Source organism: Diadema setosum, chromosome 8, assembly GCF_964275005.1.
Source record: "Diadema setosum chromosome 8, eeDiaSeto1, whole genome shotgun sequence".
Classification (NCBI taxonomy): domain Eukaryota; kingdom Metazoa; phylum Echinodermata; class Echinoidea; order Diadematoida; family Diadematidae; genus Diadema; species Diadema setosum.
This window is the reverse complement of record NC_092692.1, coordinates 3,372,056-3,394,594: the sequence shown is the minus strand read 5'-3', so window position 1 is coordinate 3,394,594 and position 22,539 is coordinate 3,372,056. Positions and strand designations below refer to the sequence as shown.

Here is a 22,539-nt window from a genome sequence, read left to right as displayed (position 1 = left end):
GAATATATCTTATAAGTATAACATGCTGCCCACACTTTATTCTTGGCATGGGGCAAAACTTGTTACAATTAAACAAGATCCAGCATCAGACCAATGGAGCTCAGAGATGCCAAAGTGACCGAAGAAAAAAACTATAAATAAATAACATAAAATAAAATAAAAATAAATAAATAAAGAAAGAAAGAAAGAATAAGTACGGACCAATACAAGTGTTTACTCTCTAATGAAAGTAACCTGTCAAATATTGGAGACTTCAAATTTGGGTTAAAAGCAATATTTCTAATTTAAGTATGAAAATGGAAAAAAAAAAAACACACCAAAAAACAAAATAAAAAAATGTTGAATATTTACTAATACTCTTCCATGAAAGACATAATTCTACTTGTGGTAGGTAGACTCTCTGTTTGGGGTTCAGACTGGAAGGTAATATAATCTGGAAAAAACAAAAAAACAAAAAGAGAATCTGGATTGTATCAGATGGTGGAGTACTAAAAGGGCAAGTAATGTTACTCATTTGGCAACTTCCACTGTACTAGTCCACATTGAAACACAGTGGTGGCAAGCACTCAGTACGTCTCCGTATCTTGTTGATTAAATCTGTGTTCTGATCGAAATGACTGTTTCAGAATCATGTAAAGTCCAAATGTGCTGTAGAAATGTCACAAGATGTATACCTTGATTAATGATGTCAGGAGGGTTGAGAAGCAACAATGGTATTATCAACAGCAACATAACCTTTGCTATTTAAAATCCTGAAACCTAATCCAGCATTTTCAGAATGTCCTACGAAATTATTTCATTTATGTTTACGATCACCCTCGCGACGATGGCATCACGAAAAAATTCCCCTGTTGGAGGGGCACTCACCTTTTCACTCCCACGTAAGGGATGGATACAACAATGATTTGTGGATTTACGATCACGTCAAATCATACTGGATCATTCTATGCATGCAGTGTGCCTCTCAGAAAATTGAGAACAAATATTAGTTAAAAAAAAAAAAAAAAAAATAGGTGACTGAAAATGACTCCTTTCTTTAATTCACACACCGAGCGATACAAGAACATCATTATCAACACCTGGTGGCACCAAGCCATCAACCTTGCATCCCATCTCATCACTGCTACTCCAGTTTGCTTCATGCATGGCTCATCCATTTCATTTTCCATTTCTTTCATTCATTCTTCAATCTCTCTTCATTCATCTTTTTCTCTTCTTGCTTTTGCCTGGATTTTTTTTTCTTTTTTTTTTCACAGGGAGAGAGAGAGATGCGGTGGTGGGGTGAATTATCATAACGTTGCGGCGGTCGAGGATGAGTTGGACGATGATGGCGACATGTGCTTCAAGACCTTTTCTAGATTGTCCTGCCAAACCTGATGTAGCTGTGAACGTGATAGAACAGAGATGATGGACACGACACAATGATCGGCATCAATGGCATTGATCAGATACAGGTGATATAGATGGTGGGTCTGCGGCTGCACGGCAATGGTAATTTGGCACAATTGTGGAAAATGCTTGTAGAAGCTAGAATGAATAATAATTGTTTAAGCTTTCAATTTTATGTAGATATACGGTGCTTTCTTGCTCAAAATTTGTAAAGAAAACAGAAAGAAATAATGCTGAACAGAATGATAACTCAAGAGCCCATACAAATTCATGGCACTCTAAATTGATTAAAAAAGACTTCAATAAAGATAGAAGTCTTCTAATTTCAAGACTTCTATCAATTGATCAGCAACAGAGAAAATGTTTTCTTCTTTTTCCTTGGTTATGTTTGAAATCATTTTAAGTCGCCTTAGTTCTAGAGTATAAGTACTTTAGAGTAGGTCATTAAGATCAAATACGTGTCTTAAGCATTCAGACGATTTGTGAAGTTTCACAGACCACTAATATCTGATGTTGCGTGTAAGCTAACAAAAATATAAAGATCACACAAGAGTGAAGTGGCATGAGCAGAATGTCTAGGCAACAAGCAATTTAATCAAATATTATGCAGATCAATGATCCTAGACAGTGCACCCTTTCAACAACAACAAAATGGGTTCACACAAACTCTACTTTTTCATCTGATTCTTTAAAGGACAAGTCCACCTTCATAGGCATGTGGATTGAGTGAATGCAGCAATATTAGTAGAATACATCAGTGAAAGTTTGGGGAAAATTGGACCATCTGTTCAAAAGTTATGAATTTTTGAAATTTCTGCTCAGTCACGGCTGGATGAGAAGACTACTACAGCTAGTGATGTCACATGTGTACAACGATATAAAGAAACTATAAAGAAAATTCAACACATTTTCAGTTTTCTCCTGTAATAATATGGAGCACTTGACGTCCCTCTTTCAGAAGGCAGGGGCAATAATATTAACCTTAACATAATGTCAGTGACATGTCAAGGAAATGTGCACCTTTTTTCAAAAAGTGAAATTTTGTGAAATTCTCTTTATATTTTCCTTACATCGTTCTATGCATGTGACATCATACACTGTAGTAGTCTTTTCATCCAGCAGTGACTGCACAGATACTTTAAAAATTCATAACTTTTGACCGGATGGTCTGATTTTTCCCAAACTTTCACTGATGTGTTCTACTAATATTGCTGCATTGACTCAATCCACACATGTATACGAAAGTGGACTTGTCCTTTAAGAAATGGTGTATATCAAAAAAAAATAATAAAATCATGTGTGATGATACCTTGAAATATTGTCAAACTCATCTGTGAGATGCATGGTCTGAGCAGATATGTAATAATGCCGCAATGACACAGAATGGTCTGTTCGAAGTGACAAAGTGATTCTTAGCAGCAAAATTAGAAAGAGAGGCAGCAAAATGGCACAAATCATAATCAAATCTCTTCAAATTACTCCAGTGCTGCTGGCATCCCTGCTTGTTTTTCATTTATCTAGATTTAGATGTACTAAGTCCATGTTATTACATCAGAAACTGAAGAGCAAGCATGGATGAAGAACACACACACAGACACACACACACACACACACACACACACACACAAGATTGCAAGATATCAATGTCAAATGGATTTTGATTTTGATATATTGAGCTGAACTTTGCATGAGGGCAAAGCCTCCAGTGTGGGTGGACAAATCATGGGATGAACGGATGAAAAGAGAGCAACCTCCGAGTTCAAACTTTGTTGAACTCACCTCTTTGTGGCTGTTGACCTCGGCCTCGGCAAAGGTCTGCATGACGTTGGCGATGAGGGGGATGTTGGCGTGGATGAGCTGGGTCTCCATCTGAAGGCAGTGTAGCGAGAAGAAGTTCCTGTTCTCCATCGTCATGATCTGACTCTCTTGCTGCCAGAGACAAATGAGGGAAAACAGTGTTTTTATGCCCTCTGTTTAATTACAGATTGTCAACGGACCACAGTTTGGAATCAAACTAAGAAATGTCCCAATCTCCATTGAGAAGACCAAGAATGAATAAAAATACTGGTGAGACGATCAAGCTGGGGCACACTCACAATTATCAAGTAGACTAGCAAATTTCCTTTTCTACCCCATCAACCGTCCTAAAAAAAATATTATCCATCATCTTTATTCAGTATAATATGCAGGCTGCATTGATCAGACTTATGTGATTTGGGTACTATGGGCATTTTCAAAGAAATCTAAACCAACTTAGGATACTCTGTAAGGAGAGAGACTGAGCATGACTCTCAAAAAGTAGGTACTGTAAAAGTGGTTTCTTTCGCATACAGATACTTTCGTGGTTTTCATCGGAGCCGACTTTTTCGCGTGTGTTTGAATTCGCGGTTGGCAAAATCTGTGACTTCACAGTCGGCAAAAACTGTTTTATTTTGCACATGAAAACCCAAACAATAATCCAATTATTCTTTGATTTATTAAATAGAAATTAAAATTAAATGCAGGCTTACCTGAACTCGAGTACTTTATAACATGCTTGTACCTACATTGCACGGTATCGCTGTGTGTGTGTTGACCATCAATACACTCAATGCGCGGAAACTTCATGTGTGCATGTGCCTAATGGCATTGTAACAAGTGGCGAGTTCAAAATATTTTCGTGTGATATTAAATTCACGGTTCAACCTCAAAGCCCGAAAAGCGCTAAAATAAAACCACCGCAAAAGAAACCACTTTTACAGTATGCCAAGTGATTGACACATATTTCTAGAAACTGAAGTGGTATCGCTATCCAGAAGTCTGAAAGTCATTGATACTAGACTATGAATCTGGCATGCTAGATGGTGGATTATCCTCACTTCCAAAGATATTAAAATGGCACTTACATAATCACATCTGCATTTTACAGTTCATAATGCAAAATAGATACTGAAATCCAAATCTAATTCAGGTTTTTAGATTGGATTTAGCATTTTCTGCTTGTATGCAACATTCATTCTACTGAGAGATCTACTGTAAAACGAGGATTGTTCGCATGCATTTTAATTTCGCAAATTTCGTGAGAGCCAAGATTCGCAAAATTAAAATGCACACAAAAGTTCTTGTCTACACTACATGCATTGAATGCCAGTGGCAATTTGCGAAAATTTCATGCCGTGAAAAACTGTCATCTGCTCCAATTTGCGAAAATTTCATGCTGCGAATATATCGTCTGTTGAGAATGATAAGGGCGTTAAGTTGCCACTAAACCCATAGTGTTCAAGACCACTTAACGCCCTTCTCATTCTCAACAGACGATATCATGTTTTACAGTAAGTCCAGACATGACAATACACTAGCACAGTGTAAGTGACTGATACATTTGTTCTTTTACATAATAAAAGCTCATCTGTCATTCATCAAAGTAAGGCAGAATTGCTGAGCATATGCAAGGTTGATGATTAATGATATGATTATGTGTGACATTTTAGGACTTTAAAACTGTGATTTCAACAACATCAAATGCCAGGAAATGGGGATTGCTTGACATGAAAGAGATAATCTCCTGCATACCTCAATGATCCTAGACTCCAGCTGCTCCACCTCGCTGACGTACTCTCCGCCCCTGATCGTAGCAGACATCTTCTTCTTCTTGATGGCAGCCATCTTCTGGAGAGCATTCTGGTGGTCTCGTAGGACTCCTTTCTCATGCCTCTCACACAGATCCTGGGGATGAGGGGAAAATGGGACAAGTCGACATTCGAACCAATATCTCAGGGTAGTCAACTTCTGCAGACCAAATACATTCTTATACACTCAAACACACACACACACACACACACACACACACAAACATTCAGAATACAATAAACATATCTTGGTTTAGAATTGGAGAAACGGTATGTGCAAAGCCTGCTTCATAAAATTTCTGAAAATCATGGATCTTTAATTTCAAAAGCTCACTTTCCTTGTTTCAATGAACATGAAGTATAGTAAATATGGTGAAACATACTGAAGCATAGTAAATATGGTAAAACATGCTAGTTTAGCTAGTTTAGCTTTGTCATTATCTGTCAAATTCTCATCACATGAATGACTAGCAACCAAATTATTTGTCATGGTGAACAATAAAGATTAAAACATTGGTCATATTTATTCATACTGGGAACATCTACTGAATATACCATATATTATTTAGCGAGTCTAAATTTTTTGCAAATCTGGACTTCCCAGCAATTTTCGCGAGTGGTTAAATTCGCAATCGTGGAGTCGTGTACTAAATGGAGAAATGATGCATCACACGTTACCCCGAGGTACCGTTGTATCCCGGGGTACCACGTTGTGTAGCGCCACCTCACGTCAACTTGAGGACAGCCTCAGAGAAATGCATGCACTGTGTGTGCGTGTACATAGGCATTCCCATGCCACTGCATGTTATACTATGCGGGCATGGAAGCTGCGATACCAATAGCGTGACTGTGCTTTAGTGCAGTGCAGTGCAGTGGCTAGCGCGCGCTAGCTCCAGCACCAAAATAATTTCCTCTTTTTGGCACCCAGGGTACAACCTTTTAAAAAAAATAAATAATTCAACAAAATGGCTGATTTTTATTTGGTACCCAGGGATACCATTTATGTCATCAAATGTATATGTGACCCGCTACAACAAAAGGATCCTAAAGTCGTGGACGGGTGAGCCGAGAAAATCGAGTTTGAAGTCAGATCACCAAAATCTGTCAAAATGTTCAGATTTCTGTTTTTACATAATTTTGTAGTCTAATGTATCTTCTATCATCTGCCGAAATTTCGAAGCTAAATGATCAAAGGAAAGGCTAGAAAATAGCATTTTTCTGGGCCATGCTTGGCTCGCCCGTCAGCGACTTTAGGATCCTTTTGTTGTAGCGGGTCACATGTGTACGTCACATTCATATTGGGATCAAAGTCAATATTTTCGCGTGTCTTCAATTTCGCGAATAGCACCTGACTCGCGAAATTCACGAAAATAAACACCATGCGAAATATTTGGGGTAAACAGTATTTGGTGAAGTTATGATCACAATGAGTCCATACCCCCAGGAAGATTACAGGCAAAATTGAACAAGGAAAAGTAGAAATTACGCGGTGCGTAATATATGTCCCCGCCGGAAGTAGCATTTTGTAACAAAATGTGCAATATAGGTAAAAAATCAAGGTCAAAGGTCAAAGTTCTGTGTAGTAGTTTTGAAGCCCTCACCTAGTGCTATCACATAAAGCAAACGGAATCGAAATCGGGTTAGAAATGGCGAAGGAGTAGCATTTTGTAGCAAAATGCACAATATAGGTCAAAAATCAAGGTCAAAGGTCAAAGAAGTCAAAGGTCAAAATTCTGTGTAGAAGTTTTGAAGCCCTCAACTAGTGCCATCATATAAAGCAAACGGAATCGAAATCGGGTTTGAAATGGCGAAGGAGTAGCATTTTGTAGCAAAATGTACAATATAGGTCAAAAATCAAGGTCAAAGGTCAAAGAAGTCAAAGGTCAAAATTCTGTGTAGAAGTTTTGAAGCCCTCACCTAGTGCCATCACATAAAGCAAACGGAATCGAAATCGGGTTAGAAATGGCGAAGGAGTAGCATTTTGTAGCAAAATGTACAATATAGGTCAAAGGTCAAGGTCAAAGGTCACAACTGAAATTCTGTGTAGAAGTTTTAAAGCTCTCATGTAGTGCTATCATATAAAGCAAACAGAATCAAAATTGGCTCATAAATGACAGAGAAGTAGCAAATTGAACATTTTGATCACACACGGACGCACACACGGACGACCTTACGGTGATATACTTGTGCGTCTACCCCTTTGTTCTCCCTTTTGTTAAAATAGACACACAAGCAAAAATTTTAGCCACACAAGCCTGACGGAATAAAGGCCATCTATTGTGCACTATTGTTCTCCTAGCCACACAAACATACTCTCGTTAGCACGGACAGACGCACGGATGCACGGACGGACGGACGGACGGACGGACGGACGGACGCACAGACACACACACGTACGGAGCCCGTTTCATAGTCCCCTGCTCGAACTCGTTCGGCGGGGACAATAAATGTGAAATAATTTTGCGAGTAACAATCAACTGCACTGGAACAAAACGGGGGAAGCATCATGATGAATGATATGTTTTTAAATACCACATCAAAACTAGCAATGCATTTACTGGTGCACACAACACCCGAGGAGCATTTAAACTTTTCTGTGCTTTATAAAATGCCATACACCTATACACACTGTCCATAGCCCCAGCACAGTGCACAAATGATGCATGGGTCTGAGTACGTCAGTAGGAATTGTGTGCACAAGGTAACAATGGAATCACTTAACCCCATGGAAGTGCAGCCAAGTTGAGTAGGTTTTAGACTAGATTCAACAGTTATTGCAAGCACATTGTTCCTTCTGATGCACAAAAAAGTTGTGCATCATTTGTTTTACGAACCATGGACAAATTCCTGCCAGAAATCCATTCTTTTAATAATTCTTTCAGCAATTACCCACACTCGGCAAACTTACTGGATGCATATTCTTTTGGTTTGCAATAGATGCAAACCATGTAACAGTAATTACTAGATGCATGAAACACATACCGGATGCTGGCTAGCCAAACCTTGCTTAGTGGGTGAACATTTTTGCTATAAGTGCAAGACAGCATGTTTACAGTGTCTATTGCCAGTGATTACAATGTTTATTTGACATCAAACAAGCTGCCAGTAAAACTGATGCATGGCTGTCGACCAATGAGATTGCATGATTTTCTCGACCTGTTCTATAAAAAGGTGTAACATAATCCAAAGTACCTTGTATGCTTGAAGAAGATCCAAGAATAGCCAGAATTTCTCAGACACATCATCAGCTAATCTCCTTCCCTAATATAGTTAAAGAAAAGCAGCAACAAAAACGAAACTTCATCAAAACGGTGCAATATGCTATAAGAAATAGAAACTGATATCGAGGGATATTTCGACATTCCACAACATCCCTATTTCATGTCTGACTTCATTTACAGTTTGCTTGACACAACTCTTCTCAATAAGCCAGCTTGAAACAGATCGCCTCCCACTAATGAATCTGAACACTAACAGGCATGTATGTAGAAAGGGAATTTTCATGGGGACAATATACTGAATACATACTATTGACAGGACCTGTTTTGAGTGTTTCAACTCTAGATTGTGTTGCAATGTACTTTGATCCAATGAATTGACCACACATTACTAGTGTGATTGTGAAAACAAGCACCAAGCAATTCTCAAATGCTAAATTAATTCATATGTATAGTGCATTATCCCTAGCGCAATTTTTCTCCCCCTCTCTCTATCTCTCTTCTCTCTCCGTTTCAGAACACATCTACATACAAGTACAATGAAATGCTACGATTTTTAGGTACAATTATAGGTGTAGGCCAAGTTTATCAGTAAGTGTGCATTCATTATGTTGGCATGGTTATCTACAGCAAGCTACTACTATTGTAAAGTTTATTTAGACTGTTACTCTTTCAGGCTGACCATCTTGGTCCACTAGTAATTACAGTGAAATATATGATGCGGAAACATGCACTGGAAATAAGAAAACGCTGGCAGAGAAAACAAGAGCCTTACAAACCTGAGTCATGCACTTCTCTGAGAGGGCAGCAAACTCCACAGCCACCGATTTGAGCCCCGTCTTGATGTTGGGCCAGGAGTCGTTGTGGCCCATGGCCCAGGCCGAAGCTGGCTGGGATTCCCCTCCAAGGCTACTCAGCTCCTTGGCGAAAGCCAGCATATCACTTGCATTCCCTTGTAGGAAGTTTAAGAAGATTTTTAGCAGTGATAATATTGAAAATCACAACAGCTCTACATTGGCTGCTTTTGTGCTGTTATCATCGTCAATATTATTATTACTACAAACATGCTGCTGGCTTATTCTTAAATTGACAACACATTTAAGAAGATTGAAGTTTGCATTTCTCTCCAAAATAGTATGTTTTGAAAAATTCTATGTGATTTTGCAAATTTAGGATTTCATGAATTTACCCAGTTCTATATTATCCTCCTCCTATATAAGATATACAGTAAATGCAGAGGTGAAAATGTGATAACAAAATGCTAACTTCTGATTTTGCAAAAATCTCATGAATTTATCCACTTGTATCTTATCTTTTTCCTATATATAATATGCATTAAATACACAGGTGAACATGACGTGATGACAAAATACTAATTTCTGGAGCAGATTCCCACCCCCATGACTTGCTACATTAACAGATCAAAACTCAGACTTCATGGTGTATGCTTACCTGCTGCTCTTAGCGACATTTGGTCCACATAGCCCTTGACAAGACTCATGCTGTAGAAGAGGTTCTTGATCTGCTCTTTGCTATTCCCAAATTGAATTTGAGTGTCCATGGGGACCAGATCCTATGGTGTGAAACGAAAGCAGGCACATCTAACACATCCATTGGGAACATCCTCACATCAAATGCTTCCTACTATTTCACTTTTTTTTTTTTCTAGCCTCATTCTGGCATTCTCATGTTTTAGGTAAGGTGCTAAACTTGTTTTCCCATCATTCATTACGTGAAATACTGTAAAACATGATATATTCGCGGCATGAATTCTCGCGAATTGGAGCCGACGGCCTTTTTTGCGGCATGACATTTTCGCGAACTGCCACTGGCATTCAATGCATATAGTGTAGGCAAGAACTTTCGCGTGAATTTTAATTTCGCAAATCTTTGTGCTCGCGAAATTCGCGAAATTAAAATGCACGCGAACATTCCTCGTTTTACAGTACACTGAAGTCTTACCAACACATAAAGAAAGAAACAAGAAATGTTTCTATGGTGACTGGAATGCCTCCACTACATCACATCATTCTCCAAATAGGTTTACAGTACATCTTTCTAATATGAAATATGTTTCACATGATTGGCAAATAATCACTATTGGGTAATAATACACACCAATTCCTGATAATACATTGAACCATTTTCAACGTATGGAGAAAACGGATAGTGAAATTTTAGCATTTTCACTACACATTTGACTCCATGACCCAATGCTTTCCCCAACAGAATCATTGTGTGGTAATGCATGTTTGCACAATCCATTCTTGATTGAATTCATACATAGAATCACTTCCAATGTTTGAAAGAAATAGTGTAATTTCCCCAATAAGTCGTGTAATTTTAGCATTCTAGCTTGAATTTTGACTTCATGAACCAAAACTTCCCAAGATATATCATTGTCAGGCAATACATACATATAAAGTTTCATGAAGATACGGTTTTAACCATTTCCGAGATATGAAGGAAATGTGAAATTTTAGCATCTTCACTTGACCTTTGACTCTATGGACCACAATTTTTCCCTGTCGAATCCTTACCTGGTAATACATTCATAAACTAAGTTTCATGAAAATACCTCCAGACATTACAGAGATATAGGGGAAATAAGTAAAATTTTAGAATTTGCCCTGGACCTGTGACCTTTGACCTTAAGCATGTGTGCTCCCAAGTAGATTGGCACAGCTCTGCCCACTCATACAGTTTATGCCAAATTTCATTTGGATACATCAAATGTTATGTTGTTATGTTAAGTAGTCCAAGGTGGGCAAGGCTTGCTGAATGAAAGAAAGAGATTACAGTGGACTCCCATTATGACGAAGTCCTCGGGACCGGCAGTTTTCTTTTGTTATATCGAAATTTCATTATAAATGAACAAATAAACAATAAAAATACACAGAGTAGATAATGTTGCTGCCTGAATTTTTACTTCGTTGTAACGGGAATTTCGTTGTAACCGTGTTTGTTATAATGAGAGTGCACTGTATCAATGCAGAGGGGTGAAGGTGTGGTGTGGCTGATTCTTAACATGTTTGTTAAAATGTAGATCAGCAGTTGCAATCTTGCAAATACATTTGTACAGCGGGTAACAATTGACAGAAAAAAAAAAGAAGAAAAAAAAAATCAACCATAGCACAACATACGAGTATTTGAGCTTGTTACTATTCTGCAATAACACACAACTGTGTAATATCAAAGTAATTTTCTAACATCAAGCCTGGTGTTCAAACTGAAGATGACGTACCTTTGCTTGGGCTGCTAATTTACTTGTGACAAACTCATCCGGTATACCTCTGAATTGTTCCTTTATTCTGTGCTGCATGTCCTGCAAAAATAATCAGCAGCATTGTTAGATAGAATTACTCAGATCAAAAAAAGATGATGTCAGATGATACCCTGCGAACAATTACGTCATGGTTTCAGACGTCTGATCACAATAGCCCATTACATTCACTGGTGCACTGGTTTTGAAAAGGGCTTGAGCAAAGCATATTAAACTGTATCCTCAAAACTACACATAAATCATCAATGCACACTACCTGTCATTGAGAAGTGAACATAAATGTAACAAGAGATCCGGGGGTCACGCGCTCACCTGAGTATCGCAATTTTACCTCTCATGCATTCTTGCACACTCTTACCTGAGAACATTGGAAACTTAGGTCTGCATAATCATAATATATGGATCTCCCCCCCCCCCCCAACTCCAGGGTGGGGGGGGGGGCAGGCAGCCCTGGTAAAGTCATCAATGTACTTGTAAACTTATGGTATTAACTTTGCTTTATCATTTCTGGTTCTAGAGTAGAAGATTTTAATATTTCTTAATGTGGGGGGGGGGGGGGCCCTAGGGGCCACCAAGAGGGACATGGTGCCCATTTGAAGGAATTGAGATTCTATCCCCCTAGGGATGCTACCTGCTAAGTTTGGTCAAAATTCATCATGAGGTTTTCAAGAAGATGAACATGTACTATTCAGGCCCCATTACAACTGTAGGACTTCTCCCCATCCCTTCTCCTGGGTCCCAAGGGGGGGGGGGGGGGGGGGGGAGGGGCAACCCTGATTCTGCCAATCCCATGAACAAACTTGAAACTACAGTCATCAATGTACTAACTCATAGCATTATAAGCCCTATCACTTCTGGTTCTAGAGAGGATTTTTAAAAATTCCTTAATCTAAGGAGGTTTGGGCCCCCCTGGGGGCCCCCTAGGTGGGCCATGGTGCCCATTTGAACAAATTGAGATCCTATCCCCCTAGGGATGCTACCTATCAAGTTTGGTGAAAATCAGACATGGGGATCTCAAAGTGAAGATGAAAATGTACAATTTAGGCCCCATTAGGACACCTCCCCACCCCTCTCCCCTGGGTCCCAAGGGGGGCACCCCTGATTCCCCCATGAACAAACTTGAAACTACAGTCATCAATGTACTAACTCATAGTATTAACTAAGCCCTATCACTTCTGGTTCTAGAGAAGAAGATTTTTAAAGATTCCTTAATTTTAGGGCGTTTGGGCCCCCCTGGGGCCCCCCCAGGTGGGCCATGGTGCCCATTTGAACAAATTGAGATCCTATCCCCCTAGGGATGCTACCTGCCAAGTTTGGTGAAAATCGGTCATGGGGTTCTCAAGAAGAAGATGAAAATGTAAAAAGTTTACGCACGACGGACGACGCACGACGCACAACGGACGCCGGACGAAGAGCGATCGCAAATCATTTATAGCCATGTACATTCACAGAGTAATAAATCAAACTCCACAAACTTTATACTAATGAACTGTTGCACTGAGTTGTGTTTAAATTGCCACAGTTAGACAAAATTGTCGTTCATCTACATAAATAAACACCAATTACTCAGTGTTTTAGTACTGGTAATGGCCACGATTAAAAAAAATAAATAAATCCTGGGCATACATACTCATGGGTTTTAGTCCAACTTGATTATGTATCTCCATGATTCTTCTTTTATCACGGCTACTAGAAATATTGAATAATTGGTGCCTATTTACATCAATGAAGGGCAATTTGTCAATCAGTTGCAAAATTTCATCAAGAATAAAAACAATGGGTTATGTATTGAGATACATTAAAGTCAGCTAATTTTCTTTATGTCTGTCTATGTTATCTTCTCATGTGAATCACTTACTGATCCTGTGAAGGTCAGGAAGTAGCGAACAATCTCGCTGCGGTGGAATGTGGGGTGTCTCACTACCAGGGTCAGGAATCGCACCAGAGCTCTTCTCCGCTGTTCGATGAACTCGCGATTTGCTGTGCGAACAAGAAAATATTCATAATAACTTACTGTAAAACACAATATTTTTGCGGTATGAAATTTTGGCTAGTTGCTTCTAACATTCAATGCATATAGTGTAGACAAGAACTTTCACATGTATTTTAATATCGCGAATTTTGGCTCTTGCAAAATTCACAAAATTAAAATGCACGCGAACACTCGTTTTACAGTACGTGGGAACTAGCTCTGAAATCAAAAGGTGTATGAGCAAGTTAAAGGAACAAAAGCTAAATTGGGTATTAACCCTAACTAAGCCGGGGGGTCAGAGGCCCCCCCTTCGACGTTTCGCGGGGGATATTGCCAACGCAAAAAGCTATCGCCGCGATATTTCAAGACTTTTTTCTTTCAAGTCTCCCGCATTTTTTGACACCAAATTTGCAATGCCTGGGTGCATGGTTCCGAAGTTATGCATAGATATGTACATGCGTGTCAGACTAAAAATTGCTCAAAAACATGAATTCATATACAATTTCAATGCAAACTGTGCTTACAGGCAAATTTCATAAAAGCATGATTATTTTGGGGTTTCACTGATTAAAATCAATTAATAACATATTTTCATGCTCGGAACAATGTTGCGGAAAAATGTCATCGAAAAAAACAATGGAAAACATGAAGTCGAAAAAACACGGAAACACATAAGAATTCAAAAAATAATAAAATACTCAAGAAATTTTTCTGATGGCACATTTTTTTCTCTTACATTTGCTAAGGACACTAAAAAGAATATTCACACAGAAAATGTGCCTGTTTTGAACTTTATTTAGTGATTATACCAAATAGTCTGATTTCATGCATCTTTATGCATAAATTAGCATAATTTAGCATAAATAATAATTTTACGAAAAATCAACATCAGAGTATTTTAGATTATGTCACAGGCAATGTATGTGCCAGTTTTTGTCGCGGTCGATGGCTGAGATCTTGAGGGGGGGGGGGGCCTGGGAGGCCCTCCGACTCTATCATCTACAATCTACAAGTGTAAACTTTTTAACTCTACTCCCTGTTCAGAAAAAAAGGAATATTGAAAGCGTTCATCATAATCTGTTCAGAAATACGAACACCACCTCTCTCAGAATAACAAACAATGCCATTAAGGACTGATGTGGATCACAATCAATTATGAAAGTAGATGAGGTACTAGAGTCATCAACTCATAACTCTCCCGATGGTATATATGTCAAATCAAGTAATATTCTTTATCATACACTCATAGCAAGACATGGGATAAATTTCCCTTCTCCAAATGGAATAGCAATTTTAGCTGATGGACAAATTTTGAACATTATGGTATACCACTCTATGTAATGAACTGCTACACAAATGACATTTTGTATGGCTGTCATTTAAGAATGCATAGGAAACTGCTTTGCGATGCCAGGGAAATTATTCCCAGTGGCATTTGCTTGAAATAAATCATTTACTAACCTCCAATCATCTTTTTGGGAGGAAGACGGGGCACCATTCTGTACGGGTAGCAGTTGATTAACATTTCGCTGACTGCTGCGAAGTCACTGTACCGCCGGAATACCGTTGTTTTGTACATCTGAAAAGTTGACACAAGATACATGTGCCGGTCAGGGTTAGAATCTACACTTCTGGTACATCATGGACCCAAAGTCAGATACAAGGAGATTTGCAGGAAACAATTCAAGATGACAAAATTCTATTTGAAACTACTAAAGGAAGAAGGGCTATCCCACATCATGATGTCCATCGATTTATATTGTTGTACATCTGTCTGTTTCTCTACCATTTATTCTTAAGTGTGACCTCTCTGGTTTGTTTTCAATTTCATCTTTTACCAAATGGTAACCTGACCGTAATTTTCTGATGCCATGACATTTAGCACATCGAGCAAACATTTAAAATGATTCCACATAACGATGTCCACAGATTTATGTCTGTTTCTCCACAATTCATTAATACAAGCAACATATCTACTTGGAGGGTCTGTCTTTCGTTTCCTCCTTCTAGACTCAATGTGATAAGATTTCTATTAATAGCTCTATGGTAACCTGACTATAAGTTTTTGATGTCCTGCTATTTAGCAGATTAAGTAAACGGTTATTTTATGATCCATATATAATACATTTATAGCAGAAGCAAAAACATGCTACTTGGGGTTCTAAAAACAAAGCACACAAAGAGAGTAGTAAAGGATGGGAAACTATGTAAGCATCACAGTTTCTGTTTCTTTAAATTAGGCACAGTTTAATGCTCATGGACAACCAAGTGACTTGTTAACAACCTTGCTTCCTGGTTGCTACTGGACATGACATATTACCTTCACAGACATTTTCTAGCTAAAAATTCAACAGAAATTTTAATCCTTTGAAAGATGAGAGTAAAGAAAAAAAAACACAAATTGTTAATTTTCTATTGAATAAATGCAGTCCACAATCACCTCCCTCCACCCAAAAGCAAAGAAAGAACGGAATGCAAAGTTTTTGAAGTTGAGAAGTTAAAAATTGGAGCACTTACTCTACTTGTGACCTCATACTCCACATGTTTGAGGAGCAGACCCTTCTTCTCTGGGATGAGTTCCACTTTGACCTCATCCATGGCACACAGCTCTTCATAATTGTAGTTGAGGATGTTGGGGGCCCGCTCTCTCCTAAATTGCTGACTGAGGGTCTTCAAATCGGTGAGGTCACCAAGGGACGGCTTGGGCAGTTCTGGATTGAGCACACATTTCCAACAACAAATTCAAATTTTGTCTCAAGTATTGTGTGAGCTTATCATAAAAACAAAAACAAAAATAAAATAAAAACAAGAAAAAAATGCTTTCTGGATCTGCTCATGAAATGCACATTTGCTTATTTGTAAGAAACAAACACACACAAAAACAAACACACACAAACAACACTCAGTTCTTTAAAAAGTTTACCTTCTTTATGACTTGGATAGTACTGATAAATACAATAACAAACATTTCCCTAATTGCAATGAAATAAATTACATGTATTACTACATGATATCATAATCAATATCATTACATTCATCTTTATCATGTTTTAGGCTACAATTTACACTAAGGCAATGACTCAATTGGATTGAGATGAGGAAGGTAGAGTACCTTGACCGGAGAAGTTCTCCAAGAGTTTGACATTGGGTGTCTTCCCTTGCTGGGCCAAGGCTGTGAGGGCAAGAGCTTTGTAAAGGCCTCCTCTTGAGATGTAACCCTGTTTGCTGTCTACGGCATCCCATATCTGCAAGACGCACCGAGAGGAAACAAACAAGGGCATAAAACATGGTGATGGAAATTGCTCTTAATCAGGAAGAATTGCAGCTGCCAAATCATTGGGCAAATAAATTACTTTTTTTTTTCTGATTTTCTGGCACAACCACCGGGAAGTTTTAAGGTTTTGACAACCCAGCCTCATCTAATACGTATTCCATGCAGTTGTGACACACATCACTGTTTCATTGTAAGCATGACATCACTATTTCATTGGAAGAATGTGAAACTTAATTGCTGTAGTTGTTTACTGTATCATGTACCTTATTTAATCCTGTTTATGTTGTGTTTACTTGTAAAATGTAATTCTCTTTATTTCTTACAGTAAATTAGATTTGCACATAGATTAGTCTTTAACTTAAAATTGAGTCAATTTGTATTGGCAGAATGACAGCTGTAAAGCACATCTTTAGAGATTCAAAACTGCTCTAACGGAGAAGGAAATAGAAAATGTATTGAATCTTGTGCAAGAAAAAAAAAAGAAAAAGCTTTTGAAAAAAGTTGAACATGCTTAATACATGTCTGGCAAGATGTCCATTCCTGTAAACTGCTAGCATAAACTGAAACTGTGGAATACACTGTGGTGTAAATGTATAGAAATAGCTTAAATTTTGGTAGGGATCATTTTTATAGTTCTGTTCAATTCAAATTCATAGGAATCAGACCTGGCCATATCAAAACACACGAGTTATTATGAATTGATAAACATCTTATGGCAACCAGAAGTTTGATGCCCTGCTAAAAGCAAACTGCACATTATTTGAATAAACTGAGATTAATTCATCATAATCAACCATGAGGATGTCATTATTGTTTGTTTGGTGTGATTTTGTTTATTTTGATCTCAATGAACCAGAGTCTGATGCTGTGGTAAACCACTGTACAATGTCCTTCACTTCCTGTAATGTGCTTCCTGAAACCGTTGCCACATATCCTATTCCCTGACCTCCCTATCTAGCTACAGAGGCTAGCACAGTGCAACTCTACTTAATATTTGTATTCAAAAGAGCATTCGCAACACTGAGATACACATTAATATTAGCAATACCTTCAGACTGTACAAGTTCATTCAGTTGTTTCATAAGGCAAGCTTTGTTCGATGGACAGCAACGAGAAAATAAAGTTGTGATGTAATAAGCACTTTGTTCTGTTCATATCATACTTCAATTCACTAAATTTGTCATCACTTGGCGGACAACCCTGATGTCTGTATAATATTACAGGTCTCACTTACTACTGTGGTTATGTTCTGTAAGATCATGTTAGCTGGCATAACCCTGTATGTGCCCATACACTTTGCTATAACTTGTAAAGCATTTCCATCAGCATTCAGTCATTTCCTCCAAACTTGACTGACAAACATAGTTACTTAGCAAGCCCACTCAGGTGTTACCATGGGCCTCGGTCCAACAGGAAGGCCATGGTGGCATTACAGGGCTTAGAGGGATTAGTACAATCTCTACTAATTTTCCTTTAGTGGCCAGACATCTACAGTATGTAATCATCAATGAAGAAACCCTACGGCACATTCATTTGATGACGCACTTTGGCTGAAGCCATACTGATGTCATATTTTGTGTTGCATAACTGCTCTCTCACGGACAAGGTATAGACAGTTGTATCACTTCATAAAGCAACAGAACACTTAAATTATATATACAGCTGTAGTAATCAACAAATGTCAGGCTGTGCATCACCATGCAAGTCTGATATGTTCATAAAATACTGATGCATGTACCACACAGTGGTAACTTCAGTGTGAATAGAATGTGACAGACTTTATGTCATGAAGCATGTAAATTTAATGGCAATGAGTGAACATTTTCTCAAGCTTTTGAGCGAACATAAATTTTCATTAAGTTCACTCATGATGACAATGACACCGTCCAATTTCACCTTCAATTCTTAACAAAGAGTGATGCCATTCACTTGATATTCACACTTCAGATTTCAAATTTCAGATTTTGCTCTATTTTTAACCCTCTGTACAAAATTTGAACTTTACACAGGAACGAATGATGTGATACATGTGAGTATGTGCTTACAATGACCCTTAACAATGGATATGAATACCACCTGTTCAGAGCTCTGGTGACTAGGCTTCCGGTCTTTGGCTCCAAGGCACATGAATGCTTAAATATTAATAATTCATTATGGATTGCCCTGGGCACTGCTAGTCTGAATTCACGGTAAAGGGTAAAATGCATGCACATGAAAAAAGTAAGCACATGTTTCCTTGTACACACTTCATTTCAGGATGAATAAGGACTAGCTGTGATAGTGGAATTCCTCCTGAATAACATAAAACATTTAAACCCTTGCCACTGTCGCAGGACCATTACACTCCCACACATATTATGACCCCAAATGCAATGATAAAGTTTTGTACATAAGGTTTAAAATAGAGCACAATCTGAACCCTAACTTAATGGAACTGGTTTATGCATTCATTTTAAATTACCCCCAACAAAATTGTACACTATTTAGCTATCATACTCATATCAATGTCAGTGTTATCTGATATAGTTTGTTTGTTTGTTTGTTTTTTTTTTTTCTTTTATAAACACCTAGTACATGTCTCAGGTTTGTACATCATCTACAGACCACTGTGCAGCAATTCGGTAATAAGGTGCAATACATACTGGAACACTTACAAGATGTCGGCAGTCTACAAAATTACTCACTTCCTTCAGCTCTGACAGAGCCAGATCTCTACCAGCCATTATAAGTACGCTGGTATGAAAATTACTCACTGCTCACTAACACATTTCTGCAAAGTCCCTTCTCACTCATCTCAGCCATCATTACTAGCACACTTACTAGCACGCATGTACATTAGATATTGTAAACACTGTTGCTTGAAAAGCTAGAATTACGCTTATCATATATGAATCAAAATTTGAGTCACCTGGACATTTGTTGGTTGATGAATATCAATCACATACCTATCGGTAATGTGAATACAGATTAATGTACTGTATAATATGATATATGGCCTTTTTTACGATCAGTGGTGTAACTTTTGTACTCGGAGGGTCAAAATTTCAAACAAAATATTTTGTCATTATTCTGTTTGATTCCTGTTTGAAAGTATTCAAATTTTTGAAAAAATAACATTTCAGACCTTAAAGATGAAGGGTTATTGGTGTAATTTAAGGAAAACCCTGGCACCTGAAGTAAATTTAAGCAAAATTTTGCTTTCATGAATTGCACCATATTGACAAAATTCTGTTGTCAAACTTCACCATGCAAAGTTTATATGGTTAACAACAATATATAGTTTGTGAATCAAAACTATTTGGGGGTTGAATATAAAGTGAATTAAAAAAAAATACATGAGATTTATAAATTTTTGCTAAAAAATACCAATTGACAAGTAATTTTTAAGATTTTAACTATTTATTGGAGGGCAGGCCAGGTCAAACTCTTACTATAACAAGTCTTTAAGAAGGGCTACCTTCCTATGTAGGTTAAATGAAATTCCAATCATTTCTTTAAAACTTGGATTTTTCACACATGGATGTTTCGGAGGTGACAGTTAACATATTAGGATGTTTCGGAGGTGACATTAATATTAACACTCACTTATTTTGAGAATAAGTGACAATAACACAAACACTTCTTCCTTTTATCAATGTTTTTAATAATTATAACTCGAGAACAAGAAATCAACTCCTGTTTCAAGCAGATAAACCACACAGAACAAGTGTTTTTTTACACTTCATTAATTAGCATGGGTACCGGTAGTTTGCCTTCCATTTGGACGAAGGATGTAAGCTAAATATTGTAATCTGAAGAAACATGGCATTCCATTTTCTACCTTAACTTGAGATGAGGGTGTGAGATCATTTTAGTAATGTTTCTTTGCTCTCTGAACATTTTATTCCACAACACCATGGAAGAATCACTTCGTTTCGGAGGTGACATTCAATGTTAACATTGTGTTAAAATATTAATTTACAGTAAGAATATGATGGACATAAGCTAGATATTGTAACCTGAAGAAACATGGCATTCCATTTTCTACCTTAAATTGAAATGAGGGTGTAAGATCATTTCAGTAATGTTTCTTTACTCTCAGAATATTTTATTCCACAACACCAGGGAAGAATAACTTTGTTTCGGAGGTGACTTTCAATGTTAACATTGTGTTCATGTATTCATATAGTATGTCCCCCCCAAAAAATTTACAATTAGACTTTTGCATTGATAGCACCCAATATGATTAAATCAACTAAATTCTACTTTGGGGTCTTAAATTATAACATCTTAGCTCTATTTTGCAGAAAGCCCCAGTCAATTTGGTTAAGTGATCTCAAAGAAATGTGGATTGTTATAAAGGATGTCAGGAGTCTGATTCTTCCAAGTTCAGCACTTGGATGCTCTTGGAACTGCATATTAATGTGTAAACACATGCAGAACTTGGAGGGAAGGGATTCCTCACATGCTCTACAAAAATCCTCAATTCTCTTTGACCTCTGAAGCAAATTGAATAGGGTTTTCTGTAAGGCGTGGGCAATGAGTTATAGTTTAAATCCCTTACATTGTATTTTAGATTGATTCACTATCTTTAAAGTTATTGTTGCGGAGGGTACCACTGTAATTTCTTTGGCGGGGACATACGGTATGAATACCAAAAGCAAAAATTCTTATTTGACTTGTGTACATTTTTGTTTGCACATAGTTTTATAAATAGATTAATTCAAGGATGTTCATGAATTCTTCATCATCCTTGATAGCCACCATACAAATGTTATAATACTGGTGAAAGGTGTTTGGTTCATCTGGGATGAATTTTCTATACACCAGATTCATTTAAACTGTTGACATTACTAAAATATATTTTACATATCATATTGAATTGATTGAAAATTACCTGCAAATAATGCATATTTAACAGTCACTTTTGAGAGTAAAAAGTATATGATAAGAAAAAACATTTTATTGTTTTTGAGGTGACACAACACAGAGACAACCCAACTTCTCAGGTGTTAACTATTTAGTGAACATTCATGTCTTTCCTCATGGCTTTAATTTTCAAATATAAGCTCTTTCTTTCAGTTCTTACTTGTTATTTTGTTTGGTTTTTCTCTTTCATGATAATGGATACCAGCTCATATCTTGTTTGAGATTGTAATTCATACTAATCTTTAACAGGTTTTTACAGTTTGGTTAAGACAACAGTTTGTGTTTCCCAGCTGAAGAGAGCAGCATAATGCTTTTCTGTGAACTCGAGGGGAAAATTTGTTTTTGTTCAGTAATTTTCCCCATCAACTTCACAGAAGGTCCCGGACACAAACTGGTCTCAAATAAACCTATAAGGGACCGAAACTGGAAAAGGACAAGTTCACCTCAATAGACATGAGGGTTGAGTAAATATAGCGATATTAGTGAAACACATCAGTGAGAGTTTGAGGAAAGTAAGGCAATCCGTTCCAGAGTTATGGAGTTTTAAAGTTTCTGCTCAGTCAAAGCTGAATGAGAAGACTTCATAGCTTGTGATGTCACATGTGTACAAGGATGTAGAGAAAGTATCAAGAAAATTCAACATTCTGTATTTTCACTTTTCTTGCATAACAAAAGAACACATGACTTCTCCCTTTTGGAAGGCAGGGTGAATAATATTGCCCTAAAATACATCAGAAGCAAGTTGAAGAAATGTGCACTTTTTTCAAAAAGTAAAATTTTGTGAAATTCACTTATATTTTCCTTATATCGTTGTATGCATGTGACATCATACACTGTCGTAGTCTTCTCATCCAGCAGTGATTGCACAGATACTTAAAAAACCCATA

At 37.6% G+C, this 22,539-nt stretch overlaps 1 protein-coding gene across 2 annotated transcripts in view; it reads right to left on the bottom strand.

Moving 5' to 3' along the window:
* Window positions 1-414: 414 nt before the first annotated feature.
* LOC140231769 (sorting nexin-8-like) overlaps window positions 415-22,539 on the bottom strand; it is a 29,877-nt gene continuing 7,752 nt past the window's right edge. The window contains exons 1-12 of one of the 2 annotated variants that reach the window (XM_072311922.1): window positions 19,429-19,536; window positions 16,583-16,715; window positions 15,988-16,181; window positions 14,932-15,049; window positions 13,357-13,478; window positions 11,460-11,540; window positions 9,668-9,788; window positions 8,995-9,167; window positions 8,190-8,258; window positions 4,942-5,094; window positions 3,169-3,318; window positions 415-1,382 (exon numbers count right to left, since the gene is read on the bottom strand). In XM_072311922.1, the coding sequence (XP_072168023.1) occupies window positions 1,290-1,382; window positions 3,169-3,318; window positions 4,942-5,094; window positions 8,190-8,258; window positions 8,995-9,167; window positions 9,668-9,788; window positions 11,460-11,540; window positions 13,357-13,478; window positions 14,932-15,049; window positions 15,988-16,181; window positions 16,583-16,715; window positions 19,429-19,467 (1,446 nt within the window). In that variant the 5' untranslated portion in view covers window positions 19,468-19,536 and the 3' untranslated portion in view covers window positions 415-1,289. Of the gene's footprint in view, window positions 1,383-3,168; window positions 3,319-4,941; window positions 5,095-8,189; window positions 8,259-8,994; window positions 9,168-9,667; window positions 9,789-11,459; window positions 11,541-13,356; window positions 13,479-14,931; window positions 15,050-15,987; window positions 16,182-16,582; window positions 16,716-19,428; window positions 19,537-22,539 lie in introns of those variants that run through there. The other variant, XM_072311921.1, reaches the window with a different exon arrangement.